The following is an 18,913-nucleotide window of genomic DNA, read 5'->3' as shown; positions in this document are numbered from 1 at the left end:
GACAGCATTCCCTCTTCTACCACTCCGAGATTAGATTTTCCTGGTGTAGGTTTTGGTTGTGGTTCTTGTTTAGACGATTGGTCCTCTGACTGCAGTATCCTGCCTCTGTCCTTGGCACATACCTGTTACAGATGAAGGCAAAACAAAATGGGCATACTATTATTTCTACTGCAGTAACATCTAGGGACCCCAATCAGAGATCAGGATCCCGTTGTAAAGACAAGGGCCAGAGAGCTGACAGGCCACAAGGTCAGCCAGAATGCAGTGGAAGAGAGGAATGTGGCGGGGGGTGGAGGAAGGTAACCATAAAACAAACACATCCTGGTTTTTCGGTAATAGGCACAAGGGGAAGATCCTCTGTAGCTCCTGCAATAATCACCTTGTGTCCAGAAGCATGAGACTCTTATGCTGAGACCTACCCAGGACGAGTAGGATTTTCAAAGGGAGTTAGGTGCCTAAATCACATAGGTGTGATTGAAAACTCCACCCTTAGTCCACTCCCCAGAAGACAGCTGGCCACATCATACACCACCCTACAATTAGCACTAATGTCACTTGCTGGGTTTAGTGTGTGGGTGCTGGGTGATGCTAGTGACCTGTGGGATACAGATCAGACCAGACGATCTGGTGGAGCTTTCTGACCTTAAACTCATAGGCTCAGAGATTTTCAGGCCAGAAGGGACCATTGTGATCATCTAGTCTGATTTCCTGCACATCGCAGGCCACAGAACCTCACCCACCCACTCCTGCAATAGATCCCTAACCTCTGGCTGGATTACTGAAGTCCTCAAATCATGGTTTAATGTCTTACAGAGAATCCACCATTTACACTAGTTTAAATCTGCAAGTGACCCATGCCCCATGCTGCAGAGGAAGGCGAAAACCCCCCGGGGTGTCTCTTGAATTTGCACAGGAGCTGAATTCCCTCCCCTCCTGCTCTAGGGCTGAGGCTTATTGATGGGACACTGTGGAGAAACTTGCTCTGCGGCTGCTGGTGCTGCTTGTATTCTGGAGACCAGGTTGAGTGAAATTCCAGGCAAGGTGGTTGGGGCTGATCTAGGACTTGGAAGACCTGGCTTCAAGCGTGTTCTCTCCCACAGGCTTCCTGTGTTGTGACCTTGGGAAGTCACTTAGGGCCGAATCTTCAAAGATACTTAGTTGCCTAAGTCCCATTTAAATCAGTGTGCGCTAGGCACCTAAATCCCTTTGAGAAGCTATGGCTTAGTCACTCTGGGCCTCACTTCCCCCTGTGTTTAATGAGGATTAAGGCACTGCCTTGCCCCAAAGGGGAGTTGTGAGGATAAATCCATTAAGGGTTGTTGGGTGTTCAGATTCCACAGTGATGAGGGGCCATAGATGTACTTAGCATAGCTAGATAAATAGTGTCTCATCTACAGGAAATGTTTTCAACAGTTCTCCCAGTGTTGGTCTAACACCAATGCCTCTCCCCAGTGCTACCAGTGGCAGGTGTTCTTCGCTCTGATAGCACTTTTACTACAAGGCCATCTAGACCTGCTGTTGATCGGGTTAAACAATGTGGCATGGATTTGGACTGCCAACGTACCAGTGAGAGAATTCCTAAGCACCCCCCCCCCAGTCTGTTCCATTCAGGTTCTCTGCGCCCAGCACCCGAGCCCCGTCCCATGGATGAAGTGACATGGCTAGCATCGGTCACGTGTGGTTCTGCCTTTTTCTTTCTCCCAAGAGGGAGTGTGTGGGGGGAAATTTTGAGACCAAATATTTGAACACAGTTCTATAGATGGGTGTAGATGCAGCCCAGCAGAGTTCAGTCTTTAGAGAGGATAATGTCACACATTTCACCACCATGAAATTTACTGTGTGTGTGTGGTAAGGGGAGAAGTATAAGAAGGGCTAATGAGGAGGCTGCAAATGGCTTTCTAGTGTTGTCATCTTTTCCATAGGATGGAGAATCTTTATGTCAACCGGTTCATGCACATGTTCCAGTCCTCCTGGAGTGACTTTGCAGATTTCGAGAAGATCTTTGTCCGAATCAGCAATACAATCTCTGGTGGGTTTGTCTTCACTTGTCGGTGTTTGCTTCATAGAGTGACTAATTGTTCCCCTTTCTTAGTACTAACTGGAACGGAAGTGGCTCACGCCTGAGCGTCTGGTCTGTTCTGATCTGCCTCAGCCACACGCTGTCTGAAACTCACAGTGTAGATGAGCAGTTAGAATTCGAGTTTATGGGGCCAAAGGGACACCCCTCGACTCGAAAATCAGGCGCTACTTCAAACACAAATAGCTGGGCTGGAGGCAGGATTCCCCCGGGGAGGTTTTCTGCCCCATGCTAGGCAGGAGGCCAGACTTTTGGTCCCTTCTGGCTCTTAGGAAATCTATGAACACTGTCAAAAGTCCCTAAGTCATTTAGGGACAGACTTTCAAAGGTATTTAGGTACATGAAAATCCACATTGGCACCTAATGGGACTTTTCAAAGCAGTTAAGCAGGTCAGGCACCCAACTTCCATTGATTTCAAGGAGGGTTAGGCACGTAACCTGTTCAAGTGCTTTTGATCAGGCACCTGTCTGCATCTTTAGATGCCTAGATACCTTTGTAAATCTGTCCTTTGGATACTTCTGAAAACTTTACACTTCAAATTCATCGAATTTAAGGCTAGAAGGGACTGTTATGGAAATCCTGCTTGGCCCAGGCCAGAGAACCAAAGCCCCATTTTCAAAAGTGATTTAGGCTCCTAATTCTTACTGAAAATTAGTGGGATATAGAAACCTAAGTACACTTGTGAAAATGCTACCCGGAATCTAGTCATTTTCCAAAAATGAATCACAAGTAGTTTCATGTGTTGGTCCTGCCTTAACGTGTGGGGGATGGACTTTAGGACCTCTTGAGGCCTCTCCCAGTCTGATATTTCTATGATTACACCCGCTCCCAAGTTCTCCTGCCAATGTTTGGGGTTTTACAATCACATTTGTTTTACGTTTTTCTCTTTGTGTTGCTGTGTGAAAGACCCACACAAACAGGGGAAACGGCCCTCCCTGACCACGAAAGGGAAACAGTGAAACTGACTCTACACCAAGTGCTGTCAGATACCAAAATAAAACACATTTTCTCTGATCCCTTTCAGTTAATTGTAATAATCTCCACTGTTACTTGAAACAATAGTAGGTAAAAAATTTTCAGACAGAAAAATGTTTAGGTTTTTTAAATTGATGGTGTCCCTTTAAACTTCCTCAGGTGCTAGTTAAGAATTTTATACATAGATTCCCTGAAGCTATTAACTGTTTAGTCGAGCAAAAAGGGAATTAACAAAAATATGGGTAATGCCTCTGATCCCTTGAATACAAGAAACAATGCCACAAAGGGCATGCAGAGCTGTTACAACCTGATTACAATATTTTGTTACATGTCATAAGATTGCTTCCTAAAGTACTTTACTTTATTATAAATGAAAGCCATATAAATTAACTAATAACTTTTCTGTCCTAATAAGGCTCTCCAGTGCTACAAACATTTGTGTGTGTTCTTGACTTTGATTTAATTAGGATTAATGCTTAATATGACCATTCCCCTGCTTAAAGCTAAGCATATGTGTAAGTGTTTGCAGAATCAGGACCAATATGAGGATGAGTTCAAGTTACTGTTCTTTGCAATCCCATGGTTTCTGTCCCAAACATGAGAAATGTTGCCACCTCATCCCAACTTCCAGTGTAGATACAAAATCATGGTGCAATTTGCAGACATGATGGAAATATAATCTTGAAGCAATCCACAATATTTTACTTCTGGTAGAAAGCAATTGCTGTCTCGAAATATATTACTTTTCAGATCCATTCATCTTTATGTTTCCATATGTCTGTGGTCTTCTTGCTTTAAGCTAGAGTAGACAAGAAGGAGCTTTCATCAAAATGTCTGTCTGGTTGAAAATAAGAAATCCTGGAAATCTCCCCCCGCCCCCCATGAGGCATCAACTGAACTTTCTTTTGATGTAACCTGATGTTGAAATTTGAATACTGTGTGTTCCTTTCTCATGTTTCATTGGCTGGAATGGCAGCATGGCATTATGAAATGTACAACACAAGATAATGGTGGAAAACAGCAAGGGCAACACAAAAGTAATCGAATGGCAAAAAATACAAAGGCTGAATGAATTTTGCATTTTGTTAGTGTAATGTTGCCTAATCTAGTACAAGTGGATGCAGAATCTCTATGTATGGTTACAATTCATTCCCATACCTAATGATCTTACATCTCTACAGCACCAAAAGGTTTCCAAAATGCTTTGCAAACTTTTTGTGTTCAAGAATTGCTTCACTCCCTACTGAAATGCAGCCACAAGTGGGTGGGAACAGAGTGGTTGTTTAATGACACAGTGTGCAATAGCTTAGAACAGAAAATGAACAGTGAAGATATTTTATTATCTACAAGGGCAGTTTAATTTGAGTGTCTGTTATAAATCCCTATTACATGTAGGACACAAAAGATCATGAAAAACAATCCTTTTCTGGATATCTCATTTACTTAGTGAGGGTCTGTGCACAGTATAATGCAAAAACCATCAACAGGTAGTGATATGGGTGCTGTATAGAATCATAGAATATCAGGGTTGGAAGGGACCTCAGAGGCCATCTAGTCCAAACCCCTGCTCAAAGCAGGACCAATCCCCAAATAAATCATCCCAGCCAGGGCTTTGTCAAGCAGGACCTTAAAAACTTCTAAGGAAGGAGATTCCACTACCTCCCTAGGTAACGCATTCCAGTGCTTCACCACACGCCTAGGGAAAAAGTTTTTCCTAATATCCAACCTAAACCTCCCCCACTGCAACTTGAGACCATTACTCCTTGTTCTGTCATCTTGTGTCTCCTTCAGAATACGTGATGCAGCACTGGCAGGAAGATTTTATGTTTGGATACCAGTTCCTGAATGGATGCAATCCTGTAATGATCAAAAGATGCAGAGAGCTACCCAAAAAGCTTCCAGTTACCACCGATATGGTAGAATGCAGTCTGGAAAGGAACCTGACTCTGGAAGAGGAAATAAAGGTACAGCATTGAATGAGCATTGACTCGTTCTTTCACTTTGTCTCTCCATATTTATAACAACACTCCAATCACTGTGCTATCCTGGCATGGTTTCAGTTATCTTCTTTCATGTGGTTTGTAATGGCAAAGCTAACTTTTGAGACTAGAGCAATTCTGCTCACTTTTTTCACTTCCTCGGCGAACACCTACAGTTTGAGTATTGAGTAGGCAAGTTTTAGTCCAATTCCTATTAGAGAAATTGCTCTCCTACATCATGCAGAGTGGAGTCGCAATGGCAAAGAAACCTGGGGGTGGGGATAAGCCATTGCTCTTGGTATATAATCTGTCCTGGGCTGGCAGTGTGATGTGATGGCACGTGCCAAGTGACCATAATGCAAATGCCTAAAAAGAGCATAACTCTTTGCTAAAGCAAACTGGGAATGTTGGACTGTGCGGACTCAACCCAGTTGATCCCGGTCAAGTACCACAGAGATGTGGCGAATGTATTCTACAAATGATCATCGTATCTCATGCATAAGAAAAGCCAAGCTGGATAAAAAGCTGTTGAGCCCCAGCAAGATGCACGTCAGTAAAGCAAACAGCCCTCCTAGAAAGAAGTTAGGTCTTTAAATGGTAAGTTAAACGAAGCACAGCTTGGGCTAACCTGATCCAACTGCCAGCCTATGATTACAGGGCATAAACCAACCTCTGACCTGATGGGGGTTAGAAGAAACTTCCCACATGGGCAAATTATTCTGTAATAGTCCACTATGGGGTATCTTGCACCTTCTCCAAAGCATCTGAGACTGTCCGAGGCAGAACGCTCTGGTCTGGTGAGTCGGTTCCTGTGCCCCCTTCCCCCTCTCTGCTTAAATGTATTGCCCCCTCTTCTCTTTCTGCAGCAAGGGAACATTTTCCTAGTGGACTATGAACTGCTGGATGGTGTTGATGCCAACAAAACAGACCCTTGCACATTACAGTACCTGTCTGCACCCATCTGCTTACTGTATAAGAACATGGAGGATAAGATAGTGCCCATCGCTATCCAGGTATGGTTGTTGTCTGAGCTATTAATGGCACACTGTGCATTGTTATGGGCAGTGTTTTAAAAAATGATTTTTTAACTCTTTCAGATCAATCAAACTCCTGGACCAGACAATCCCATTTTCCTCCCGTCAGATGACAAATACGACTGGTTACTGGCCAAAATTTGGGTTCGCTCTTCGGATTTCCACATGCATCAGACGGTGACCCATCTTCTGCGGACACACTTAATTTCAGAAGTGTTTGGTATAGCCATGTTCCGGCAGCTGCCTGCTGTGCACCCCCTTTTCAAGGTAGGTAATTGCTTTCAAGGAATAATAATAGATTCTAGCGAGAGCATGTGCCGGAGAGATGATCCCTCTGTTTCAACAAGGGCTGACTGAGAAGCAGTGGCTCAAAACTTACAAAGGTTTGCAGCTTTCTGGGCACTTTTCTCCTTTCTGTGGGCTGAATATTTTGAAGAACCAGGAGAAAACAAAGTTGTATTAGTTTCGTTGGTTGGTTGGTTGGTTGGTTGTACTCCAAGGTGACATCACATCAAAGTCTGGAATTTCAGGTCTTTATACTTGTCAGACAGTTGCTATGAGATGAAATCATAAAGGGTGAATCAAACTGTGCTCCTTTCTCATTTCTCTTTCCCTACACAGCTCCTGGTACCCCATGTGCGCTTCACAATAGCCATCAACACCAAAGCCCGAGAGCAGCTCATCTGTGAATGTGGTCTCTTTGACAAGGTGAGACAATCATGCTTCTGCTTTCCTTCCCCCGTCTACTTCCCTGCAACCCTTCCTCTGACTGTAAGGCTTACTCCCTTCCCTGTTGTGCTGTGGTTTTTTTCTTGTGCTAGATATTCAAAAAGTTGCACGAGACAACATGAAGATACTGCCTTTCACCTTTAATTGACCAATTCAAAACTGAATGGGGTCTGTAGTAATCATAGGCACTAATGGCTGTTTGGATTATGTGAACTGAGCTTAGATAATATGCAAGTGCATGTGTGCATATACAGATGCACAAAATTATATGCAGACGTGTATAATTTTATAGATATAGAGGCAAACACATGGTATGTTTGTACATTATAGGGCTGTAGGGTAAAATTTTCAAAAGCACCTGAGTGATTTAGGAGGCTATGGCCCATTTTCAGAAGTAAAAATGGGACTTTAGGCGCTTGTGAAGATATTTACTCATGGTGTTTGTGTGTTGAATACTAGATGTCATTGCTGTGTTGTTTGTGCCCAAAAGTTAACGTTATTTAAATGTAGCTCTTAGACTTCATTTTTGAAGTGTTTAATTATTTGCATGGAAACTGGCTTGTTTATGAAAAATAGTGTAAGGGTCTGATAAGACAAGGAGATAAACCAGGTCTCACTAAACACCCTGCTAGAAGCGATGCTGAAAGCAAGATAGGTTTCTATGGATCACCAGTCCCCTGTGTCAGTCCTGACCACCATTTCCTTGAATTGCAAAAAACAGTAGAGTCATGGCTTTGTGATGATGAATTTTGGAACTGCTGCTGCTATCAACTTGCAGCCATTCCACTTTGGACTGCAGTTGTTTCAGATCTCACTAGCTAAGCATGGCTGGATCTGCTCTGAACTTCTCAGCACCGTGTCTGTGGTACCGCATCATGTATGCACTGCAGGCAACTCCACGCAGAAGTTCACAGGTAACTGCTCACTGAAGGAAAAACCCAGCCTTATGTTGGCAGAGAATCAGGCAGGCAGGAGGCCAGCTGGTAACCAATGAAAATGAGATAAGTGTTGTGTGAATTACTGCAGCTTGGGATGCTTGCAGATAATGATTTTGCTGTCTTTCAATAAATGAGCCTCCACTGAGAGCAGTTTCCATTTGGGGTCAGATGCAGATGATTAGGTTAAAAAGCAGCTAGAATTCAGTAAATATAAGATGAGTGATAGGAAGGTGGTGGGGCCATATGTTAGACAGAGAGAAACTTAGAGGGAAGAACATTTTTTCAAAATATTTAATCTGATGCTGTTATGATGCAGCTTGTTACGGGCATGCCATACTTCCACATGAGATGTAAACTGAAGCCTTGGCCACTTCTGATTTGGTCCCATAGCACATTTCGTAAGATGTGATCCAGTTGTTTTGGCCAAATTCCAGTTTGAGTAATTACATACTGCCACCCTTACCACCCCTCGAATTGGATGCTGTATCCATCTTCGCCTCCTGTCGTAAACTGTTGTGTACGATTATGGTGCACGGTTAAGCTGCTGGCATGTTCCACCCCAGAAGTGACTGTGTTCTAGTGACAGGCCAGGTGATTCTGGGGTGCGTGTGCATATGCATGTGTGGTAAAGTGTTTTGGGATCCTTTGGCAATAAATGAAAGGTATTATTAGGAGATGCTATACGTGGGAGAAAACCAGTCTGGAAAAACCCTGGGTATGAATGATTATCCGCTAAATGAGTGTGAAACAGCCAAACCCAAATGTGCAGTCTCACTCAGTCTGGCTAAGCCAATAGTAATTCGCATGGAGGTTTGAGTTTCTCCCGCAGAAAAATGTGCGGACCTGCTCCCATACCAGCTGCTGGGAGGCAGACAAGACAGCGTGTGAGGCCTTGGCAAGGGCAGCCATGTTCTCCTAATGCTCTTGCGTCTCGTTTTTTACACTGAAGGCGAATGCCACTGGCGGAGGTGGACATGTGCAGATGGTCCAGCGAGCAATGAAAGAACTTACCTACAGTTCCCTCTGCTTCCCAATGGAAATCAAAGCCAAAGGGATGGACAGCAAGGAAGATATTCCATATTACTACTATCGGGATGATGGCATCAAAGTCTGGGAGGCAATCAAGAGGTAAGAGACACTGTGTCTGTGACACTTCTGCTCTAAAAAGGAGGGGCAGAAACTCCATCCTGGGGTTCCAGTTTATTTGTCACTTTGGATCAAACCTGCCTGTCTTTTCTTGTAAGTAAAAATGTTGGGGGCGGGGGGAGACGAGAGAGGTGGGAAGTTTGTTGCCAGCCCTGCAAATTGAACCTGGGCTCTGGGAGTCATGCCAGGTACTTTCCTTCTTGTGTGTCTTGACCAGCGACAGAGATTCTGCCGGCCAAATTCTGCCCCCAGAGACACCTGTGCAGCCACATGCTTTTCAGTAGGTTTGCACGGGGTTAAACGAGGGTGGAATTTGTCCACAAGATGGAACATAATCAACTGTTCTGTCAATGATGGATGAATTCATCTTCCTGTCCCAGAGCTGTTAGCTCTGCAGGGCCAACAGGCCTCATTCACACTAGAGAGTTGTGATTTCACGTGTGGACAGGCCGTTATTTTGGTTTCAGAGTGACTTATTCTGGCTTAAACCAAACTAGGCTTCAGCTAAACTGAATTAAAGCCCTCTTGAACTGAAAGCAGATCCCCACCAGGATTTGCACTAGTTTAAAAAGCAATTTAAGTTAAACCAGTGCCACTTTCTCGTGTGGACAAGGCCTGAGTTTTGCCAGCAGCTCGGACTGTGTACACGCACAGCAGGGCAGATGCACTGCGTAAAAAGTTGCATTCTCACACAGTCATTTGAATCACACTCGCAGAACTGACTGATTCATATGGCTGTTCTCCCTCATGTTCTGCTTTTCAAAAATTCTTGTTTTTCCCCCTTTAGGTTTTTTTTTTTTTAAAGCCCTTTCGTCTCTGATCACATGACTTTTTCAAGTGAATTCAGTAAAGATCTTTATCTTACTGATTGCTGGGACTCTTTCATATGAAAAGCATTAGTGCACATTATTAATAGTCATAATATTTGGAAACTCCGGTTCACGTTCTTCTCTCCCATGCTCAGCTCTTGGTTTGGCAGCTGTTTATCTTGAGTATCCCGGCACTGTTAGATCCCATATGATAGGCAAGGAAGTCCCAACTTTCATGCGGTTATTTTCTTGATGCGCTGGGTGGTGTTTTTCTCCCCTTTACTGATTAATCTTGCTTATATGCCATTACAAATACTGAATAGTACTTTACTCCATTGATAGCCCCATGGCAGCCAATGGGAGTGCTTGCAGGTGCTAAATGGCATGGGGGAGGGTGTCAGAATCTGGTCCTCAGTGAATCATCCTTCGTTAACGAGTAGTTCAGTTTCTCTACTCTCAAAGTGCAGAATTTGGAGAGCTTTATCTCCAGCTGTTGCAGGATTTTGTTTAAGAGCACTTTGTGTCAGCAGCCTTTGCAGAGGGAGGGAGTTCAATGGAAGTGTTGGAATAGAGAGAGGCTGATCACTTAGTGCACCGGGTTAGGAAGGAGCTCCAGGAAAAGAGTGTAAAGATGGAGAAGGAGAGAAAGGGAGATTTGGGCAGAAGGGAGTGTGAAGAAATGTCATCAGAGATCTAGGCAGGAGTAGAGCCTCAAAGGGGAAGGCAAGAAATGCAGACTTGATTGAGGAGGCCAGAGAGAATGAATGGAGGGAGTCAAAGAACAGGGGTGGGGGAATCAGGGAGTGATGTCATTCTGAGCAGGCTGAAGGAGATGTGCAAAGGCCAGAGATAATGCCATAGCTGCAGATGACTTGGAGCTGCTAGAGGGACTCCCCACCCAAGCCACATTGCCATCAATGAGGCCCTCTGAGATCATGGAGCCCTGCACCCTCTGCTGCCTCCTGTCCTGGGAGCAAATGCACGTTTGGAAGATTGCGGCTGTGCCCGCCTGCCAGTGCAATGTTTGATGTGCTTTCTGAGACACCTCGGCAAAGGGTCTCCAGGGAATGACAGGGCTTCCCTTCTGCTCTTTGTTCCCTTGCTGTGGCTGAAGCTTCATGATGGACGTGATTGACATCTACTACAAGAGCGATGAGGTCGTGTGTGAGGACATCGAGCTCCAGGCCTTCGTCAAAGACGTCTATGTCTATGGAATGAACGGTAACAAGTCTTCAGGTGAGATGTGTCAGCCTGGACAGGGCTGAGACTTCCATGGTGCCAGCCAACACTCAAAGTGACGCACCCCAAAGCCTTGGAGTCCCTCCCTCCCAGATTTGTGGTTAAGGCACTGGGCTGGAACTCAGGAGATCTGGGTTCTAATCTGTCTGTCAGCTCCCTGTCTGTACATTGGGGATAACTGGGCTCCATCTTGTCTGTTTGGTTTGTAAGTTTCTTGGGACAGGTATAGTTTTGTGCACAATGGGGCCTTTATTATGGTCGGGGCCTCAGGACAATGCATATAATAAATAGAAAAGCATCTTCGATTCATCTAGTCCAAGCCCTGCTGTAAGCAGGGAGGGCACTGGCTATACCTGTATCTCCCTGCCCTTCAGATTCACCCAGTGTCATGCCATCGCTGCCTTGCTATTAAGGTATTCCACACTTGGAGGTGTGCAACCCTCAACGCTTTCAAAGCTGGATTCACTTTCGCTTTCTCTTCTCTCTGCTTCCCCGTTCTTGAAAGTAGCTGGCTGGAATTGGATCTGCCCATAGATTATGTGACTCTGGTCTCACCACCCTATATATGCATTCCCCTTCCCCCTCCCTCCACAGTCTGGCCTCAAAGAAGGGTGGGGAAATCTGTGCTGGCGGGAAGAGCATTCTGCACAGGAGACCCCTCTACTCCCTTTTCTACCGCCAGCTGCCTCCCATAGGTTAACAAAAGTGTGGCTTTCTCTGCAATCACCTCTTTGGAGCTCCACTTGGTTATACCTAGTCTTAAAGGTGTCTGATGTGAATATTTCTGTTCCTCCTCCCCTTGTTTCCCACGCAGGTTTAGAATGGTCATTTCGCCACCTCCCACCATCACTTAAATGCTGCCTTCAGGCTAATCACACATCATTGTCCCTTTGCTTCCTAGGTCATTTACCCGCCAGACCTTTTAGACATAGCTCAGCTTGCATTGTGAACTGAGGTGAAAGGGGAATGGCTGAGAGTTCTCCGCTCTCATTCATGTCCTTAGCTGCTGGGGGCCTGGTCGGAAGGTATAGAGTGGAATTGTTTTTAAATATAAAAACACCCTTTGCCTTCATATAGAACCTTTCACCTGAGGATCTCACAGGGCCTTACAAACATCAGTGAAGTCTTAAAAGCCCCCTGTGAGGTGGGCCAGTGTATCCACCATTTTACAGATGGGTTGCTGAGGATCAGAGAGGCCCCAAGGCCACCCGGCAGATCAGTAGCAGAAGCCAGGACCAGAAAACGGTGCACTGTTTGACCTACCGCTGGCCAATAACTCAGGTGCGCCATAACTGATCCAAACCTTAATTCCAGCTTTCTTCTCCTCCGCCTTTTAGGATTTCCAAAGACAATCAAGACCCGTGAGAAGCTATCGGAATATCTCACTGTGGCGATATTCACGGCGTCAGCCCAGCACGCGGCTGTGAATTTTGGTCAGGTACGGGTGTAGAAGAGTTGGACGCATTGCTGGAGCACCACCCTCATGGCTGGGTGTGGAGCAGCAGCTCTCTTCTCGTGGGGTGTCTCCTGTTGACCATCGCCCCAGTCCCACAGTGGCCCGCCTCCTCTCGCGACTCAGCCCCCTGGCCAGGTCATGTTTAATCCCCTCCCTGCCAGGGAGTCTAACAAATGTCCAATCTCCTTATGTCCAGTCTTTGGCCCCGACACTGGGTCCTCTGGGCTTTGCACACCCGTGGCTCAGGGCTTTCCAGTGTCCCTATCCCCTTATATCTGGGGGGGCTTCATGCCTCCTTCCCCAGTGGCTGGTAGGAGACACCAGGCTTTCCCTCTCCTGAGGGTTCCAGCCCAGGGACCCTCTGGTGAGCAGGCAGGGTCTGTTTATTCAGACCCACCCCCAGCTTCCTTCCTGAGCTTCTTCCTGCTGTGGTCTTTTCCCAGGCCTTCTCCCCCCTGCATCCCTAGGTTCACCCTTCTCTCAGGGCCAGGACTCACTGGACTCTCCCAACATAATCCCAAACCAACAGCAGAATCTTAAAACCAACTTCTGCCTTCCTCAGACTTGCCTTTTTTCATTTCTCAATCTAACGCCTGAAAGAGCTCTCTTCCAGGAGTCTAGTCCAGTATGAGGGCTCCCCATCGGAGCCTGCTCCACCCCCAGCAGCTGCTCCATGTCTCTGTGGGCCTCTAGCCAGACTTCTCTACTCAGGAGTGGGTCCCAAGGCCAACTCTCTCCCAGACTTCCTCTTTGATCCTCCCACTGTCTCCACTCTCTAGTCCCAGAGAGTGACTGCAGAGTTTCTCCCTGCAGCAACCCCAGCCTGCCAGTCTTTAAGGCAACCAGCCAGCTCCTCCGCAGCTGAGATTCACCTTTAATTAAGCCTGGCTCACTCTCCAGATGCATCCAGGTGGGTTAATTGGCCTCTCGGACCCTCATTAACCCCTTCATTTCCTGCTTGGGGTTCACAGGTTCTTTTCAAGAAGAATAGTGCTCATATCAGTTGGGATGTGCAGCCACAGTGGCTTGGACTGGGAACTTTTTTTTTTAAATGTATGGTTACATGCTCAGTTGCCCTTCTATGCTAAAATACCCGCCTAGCCACCTGCAAACGCCATCAAAGTCCATGGGAACCGTGCCTTTTGGAAGGCCACTTATTTCAGTGCCTAAATATGGATTTTGGTGCCTAACTTGGGTCCCAGATTTGAACATTTTGGCTACAGTGTTTAGATTTATGGGTAAAATTTTCAAACATGCCTAAGTCCCATTTTCAGAAGGGATTTAGAAGGCTAACTTTCATGGAAAGTCAATGGGACTTAGACTCTTAGGTCACGTTGGGTAAAATTTTTAAAAGTTCAATAACCTCAACCAATGAGGAAGTGGATCTCAGGCCATTTTAAAGTTTACTGAGACACTTGCTTGTTTTTAGGTCCCACGATGGGACTCATCGTGGTACACTGCGAACAGAATGTTGGGAATCATTGTGAAAGGTATAGATAATAAGGCAGAAAATATCACATTGCCTCTATATAAATCCATGGTACGCCCACAGCTTGAATACTGCATGTAGATGTGGTCGCCCCACCTCAAAAAAGATATATTGGAATTGGAAAAGGTTCAGAAAAGGGCAATAAAAATTATTAGAGGCATAGAACAACTTCCAGATGAGGAGAGATTAATAAGACTGGGACTTTTCAGCTTGGAAAAGAGACAACTAAGGGGGGATATGGTAGAGGTCTATAAAATCATGACTGGTATGGAGAAAGTAAATAAGGAAGTGTTATTTACTCCTTCACATAACACAAGAACTAGGGGTCACCAAATGAAATTAATAGGCAGCAGGTTTAAAACAAACAAAAGGAAGTATTTTTTCAGACCACGCACAGTCAACCTGTGGAACTCCTTGCCAGAGGATGTTGTGAAGGCCAAGACTATAACTGGGTTCAAAAAATAACTAGATGAATTCATGGAGGATAGGTCCATCAATGTCTATTAGGCAGGATGGGTGGGGATGGTGTCCCTAGCCTCTGTTTGCCAGAAGCTGGGAATGGGCGACAGCGGGTGGATCACTTGATGATTACCTGTTCTGTTCATTCCCTCTGGGGCACCTGGCATTGGCCACTGTCAGAAGACAGGATACTGGGCTAGATGGACCTTTGGTCTGACCCAGTATTGCTGTTCCTATGTTTATATATTCTTTCATGATAACGGGTATCCCAGCATGACCTGTGCTGGCAGTATACCCACCACAAAACAGCCTACCTTTAGAATCCCTTTTATTCTCCAATATTGAACAGCTTTGGAAAACAAAATGTATAATAATCTCCCCTTATCACCTACGTGGAACAAATTAAGTGTCTCACCAGACTTGAAGAGTCTTCCAGTGGGTCTGTCTGGACTACAAAAAAAGTGCTTTCCTAAACTCAGTTAGTTGATTCAAGTTAACCAACATGACTGAAAATGCCCCTTAATACCTAGTGTAGACACAATTTAATCCTTTTAAAATCCTATTACCTTGTCCTTTTATAACTTTGAGGGATAGTCAAGGCTACAGCCAAGGCTAACATGTTTTTAAACGTGGTAAACTGCATCTACACTAGGTGACGGGGTGTTTCAAGTCACCTGACTCTAACCCCCAGCCCCACTGCTATCCCCCCCCCCCCCACACACACACACACACCCTGTTTTCTTCATGTAGGCAGACCCATTTTGGCCTGGGAGAACCTAATTAAAAATTGTGCCCAGCCAGGAAAAATAGCATCAATTTACTGTATAAAGTAGATTGCTTTCAGTATCCCAAACATCCCAGGCCAGTATACCTCTGCTCTGGAGGGACTGGAAAGACTCACAGTAAGAAGCAAAATCTTCCTTGGTTTTGACAATGTGCTCCCAGGACACCAGAGAGACAAGGCAGAAGAGGTAATATCTTTCCCTGGATCAAGTTCTGTTGGCCAGAGAGACAAGCTTTCGAGCTTACCCAGAACTCTTCTTCTTCAGGTGACCTGAGGAAGAACTCTGTATAAGAGAGCTTGTCTCTCTCGCCAACGGAAGTTAGTCCAAAAAAAGATATGACCTCACCTGCCTTGTCTCTCTAATATCCTGGGATCTACGTGGCTACGATAATGCTGTATTAGTGACTTTCCTAAATGCTGATGGTTGTGATTTTCATTGCACTCTCTTGCTTTGTTTTGCATTGCTCAGTATGACTGGTGTTCCTGGATTCCCAACTCCCCTCCGACCATGCGGCAGCCTCCCCCTACAAAAAAGGGGACAGTCACAATTGAGCACATTGTCGAGAGCTTGCCAGACAGGGGTCGCTCTTGTTGGCATCTTGGAGCTGTCTGGGCCTTAAGCCAGTTCCAGGAGAACGAAGTAAGTTCGAGACTTTGTCTATTCTCTCTCAGGAGTGTGACTGCTCCGGGGTCACTCATCTCACAAGGCAGGGAAGGGGTTAACATTCTTCACTTGACTACTTGTAGAACCACAGAACTGGTTGTTTTGTGACCTCAATCCTTCAAACGACTTGGGCAGTGATATCACGCCTGCCGGTCCCACTGGCAAGTGGGCTGTGCACTGCCAATTACTGTGTCTCTACCATGGCTCCAGCCAAGAGGGTACAGTGACCTAGAGTTTTGGGAGAGGGCAGAAGGGGGGTCATGGCAAAACCACATAAACTGGGAAGCAGGAGATCTGGGTTCTGTTCCTGGCTCTGCGCAAATCACTTTGCCTCTCACTGCCTGTTTCCTCCTCTGTAAATGGGATAATGATACTCACCTACCTTGCAAAGGGGCTGTGTGGCCAAATCCATGCAGGTTTGGAGAACACATTTTGAAGGGATGGGGGTTGAGTGAGGGTATGTACAGTGATACCTTTCTGTAAGAGCCTCAACTCAAAGGGTGAAACAATGGAAGCCTCCTAGGGACACTCTGGAGTAGTTGCCCAAAGCAGGGAGCTGCATGATGGCAAAAGGGTACGTTGTGCGGCTTTTCTTTAGAATCCAAACAGACCAAAGTCTCTAGCAGCTGTGCTGATGTGTCCCAGGAGAGAGGGTTGCATTACTGCAGGATGGGACGTTTAGACAGAACAGTTGGGGCTCCAGGGTTTATCTCCAGCCTGCTCCAAGAGTGATCTCTTTGTGTCTTCTACAATTAGCTGTTCCTGGGTATGTACCCAGATGAGCACTTTGTAGAGAAGCCGGTGAAGCAGGCCATGATGAAATTCTGCAAGGACCTCGATGAGATCGTCAGCGTCATCACTGAACGGAACAAGAACAAAAAACTACCCTACTATTACCTTTCCCCAAACCGCATCCCCAACAGCGTCGCTGTCTGAGCAGAGCTCCATGAGAGGCTGAAGGTTTGGAAAGCTCCATGACACACGTCACCCGTGAGCAGGCCCATCAGCAAAACAAGAAGCAACTCGGACCTCACTCAGAGTGGACCCTGAGTGGTTTTTGAGTTACAAAATAAGTTTGGTTATTACTTTAATCATTTCACAAGTTAATTATTATCAGGAAACATCAGTTCAAATGTGTTTAGAAGTTCGTCTTTTAAAAATAGGCTTTTACAAATCTTCAGACCCGGCAGCGTTTGCAAGCCAAATTGTGCAGGAGATCAGGAAAGTTCGGATGACTAGAAAATGACTGAACACAGAAACTGACTGGTCTATTCATATCTCACGTTTCACTCAGCTTGGTTAGTGAAAATACACATCATCACGAGCAGCAAGTAAATTAGATTTTAATTCTTTCTGTTTTAATAAATGATGGTGACATCAGGAACAAAACAAAGCAAATTCACTTTTTAAAACTGGGCTTTTAAATCCAATTTGCAGTGTATTTTTTAATCTTAATCATAAACTTCCTGATTTGGAACCAGAAATAGAAGCCAGAAAATATCACTGTGCTTTCATATGAAGTGGTGTGGTCTCATATGAAAGGAGGGTTCAGTAATTTTTTTGAATCAGGGTGTTGTCTTTCTACATGAAATTTTAAAAGTTCTCTTTTCAGTGTCTTTCAACAGATGTTTTGTATTGTTGCGTATGGACAGACTTTTTGCTAGCAAAGCAATAAATGCAGACTGAGAAGTGCTTTTGCTCAGTTTGTTTCCTGGTTGAGGTGGGTCGTTTTCAGGGTTTGGTTCTCCTTTTTTTTGTTTTGTTTAGTTTAGGTACAATATGGCTCAGTGTTTAGAAATAAAAATCTGAGGTGGTAGATCAAGAGGGCTGGTATGGGAATAGAAGGGCCCCAGCGCCTCTGAAATCAGCTTCTCAATGTCTGCCCCATCAGCACCGTTCACCATCTTTATCAGAAGGCCTCTTTCGTTAAGTAACTATTTTTTGTCAGTACCATTGAGTAATTAAGACCAGCTTCACTGGCTGTGTGCATGTATATAAACTGCAGAAACGCCCCCTCCCCTTCCCCCATCACGCACTTATAAGGATACCTAAGTGTTAGGAGGATCAGGAACATGGAACAATATGTGTTTTGCCTCCATGTCCTTTTAGCTGAAAACCCCAAACCTTGACCTTGATCTTCACAGTGTCGAATCAATAAATAGAACAACTTCTGTCTGAGAGCTTGGAGTGGGACTAGTGTGTGAAAAGCCCCTGGACTGGTTTGTGTCAGGGCTATTTGGTGTCATCTAACACAGTTCGACATTTCCGCTTTGCTCTGCATTGAAGTCACTAGGCTTGAATAATATGTGACCTGGCTGCCACTGCATGGCACTATGCATTTTTGCAAATTACTTCTTGGAAAATGGAGATTACCGTTGGTTATAAAGAAACTCAATACAAAAGGCTAAATTCATTTGTGGTGTAACCTCATTGGTGTTACACCATGAATGAAGTTGGTCCACTCTTTTTTTAAACACAGTAATAATGTATGTAGAAATGAGATTAGGGAAACATAAAGGGAAGGTTTGTGCTTTTGTTAATAAAACTCTTGGTTATTTCTCCCATACTTTGTTGCCTGAAATATACCCTTGTGCCCTTACTGAATGTATTCTCCATAGATAAGTCTGTTTTGTTAATGGAATAAAATTGAACAAGAAAATAGGTCTGAATATTTTATTTCTCAATATCGACCATGATCAACTATTACAGAGGATCCATATATACCGAAAGCCAACAGATGGAGAGGCACTTTATGAATTAGTACAGCTCACAATTTAGAGACAGTCACGCTTCTGCAGTTAAAGAAATATGGTCATTTTCACTATTAACAATGAATTTTAGAAAACGGTGCCATTAAAACATGTATGTTTTATATCCTGCTATGTTGCATATTCCCCACCTTGGTCTGTGGAAAGGGAAAGCCGAATAGCTTTCATGCACCTTACACTACAAATTGTTTTTCCCCCCACCAAATAATATCAGCAAATGCAGACGATAAAACCACTTCCTGCTGGGCGATAGTATATTTAAAGTTGATGTGCCTTTCTTTGACCACAGTACCTAAAAAGTGATGACTGCAGGAGTAAAGCCATGTCTTTGTTTAGCAATCGGGGGGTATTTATCAGGGGATCAGA

At 44.9% G+C, this 18,913-nt stretch overlaps 1 protein-coding gene across 1 annotated transcript in view; it reads left to right on the top strand.

Moving 5' to 3' along the window:
• The window catches only part of ALOX5 (arachidonate 5-lipoxygenase), a 52,701-nt gene extending 34,261 nt beyond the window's left edge, over nt 1-18,440 (top strand). The window contains exons 5-14 of the mRNA XM_073352987.1: nt 1,923-2,029; nt 4,845-5,017; nt 5,899-6,045; nt 6,130-6,333; nt 6,688-6,774; nt 8,683-8,861; nt 10,803-10,924; nt 12,265-12,365; nt 15,585-15,755; nt 16,536-18,440. Coding sequence (XP_073209088.1) covers nt 1,923-2,029; nt 4,845-5,017; nt 5,899-6,045; nt 6,130-6,333; nt 6,688-6,774; nt 8,683-8,861; nt 10,803-10,924; nt 12,265-12,365; nt 15,585-15,755; nt 16,536-16,715 — 1,471 coding nt within the window. The 3' untranslated portion in view covers nt 16,716-18,440. The remainder of the gene's footprint in view (nt 1-1,922; nt 2,030-4,844; nt 5,018-5,898; nt 6,046-6,129; nt 6,334-6,687; nt 6,775-8,682; nt 8,862-10,802; nt 10,925-12,264; nt 12,366-15,584; nt 15,756-16,535) is intronic.
• Nucleotides 18,441-18,913: the final 473 nt, after the last annotated feature.

The sequence above is a fragment of the Lepidochelys kempii genome, chromosome 7 (genome assembly GCF_965140285.1).
Source record: "Lepidochelys kempii isolate rLepKem1 chromosome 7, rLepKem1.hap1, whole genome shotgun sequence".
In the NCBI taxonomy this organism is placed as follows: Eukaryota; Metazoa; Chordata; order Testudines; family Cheloniidae; genus Lepidochelys; species Lepidochelys kempii.
This window is presented reverse-complemented; position numbering and strand designations above follow the sequence as displayed.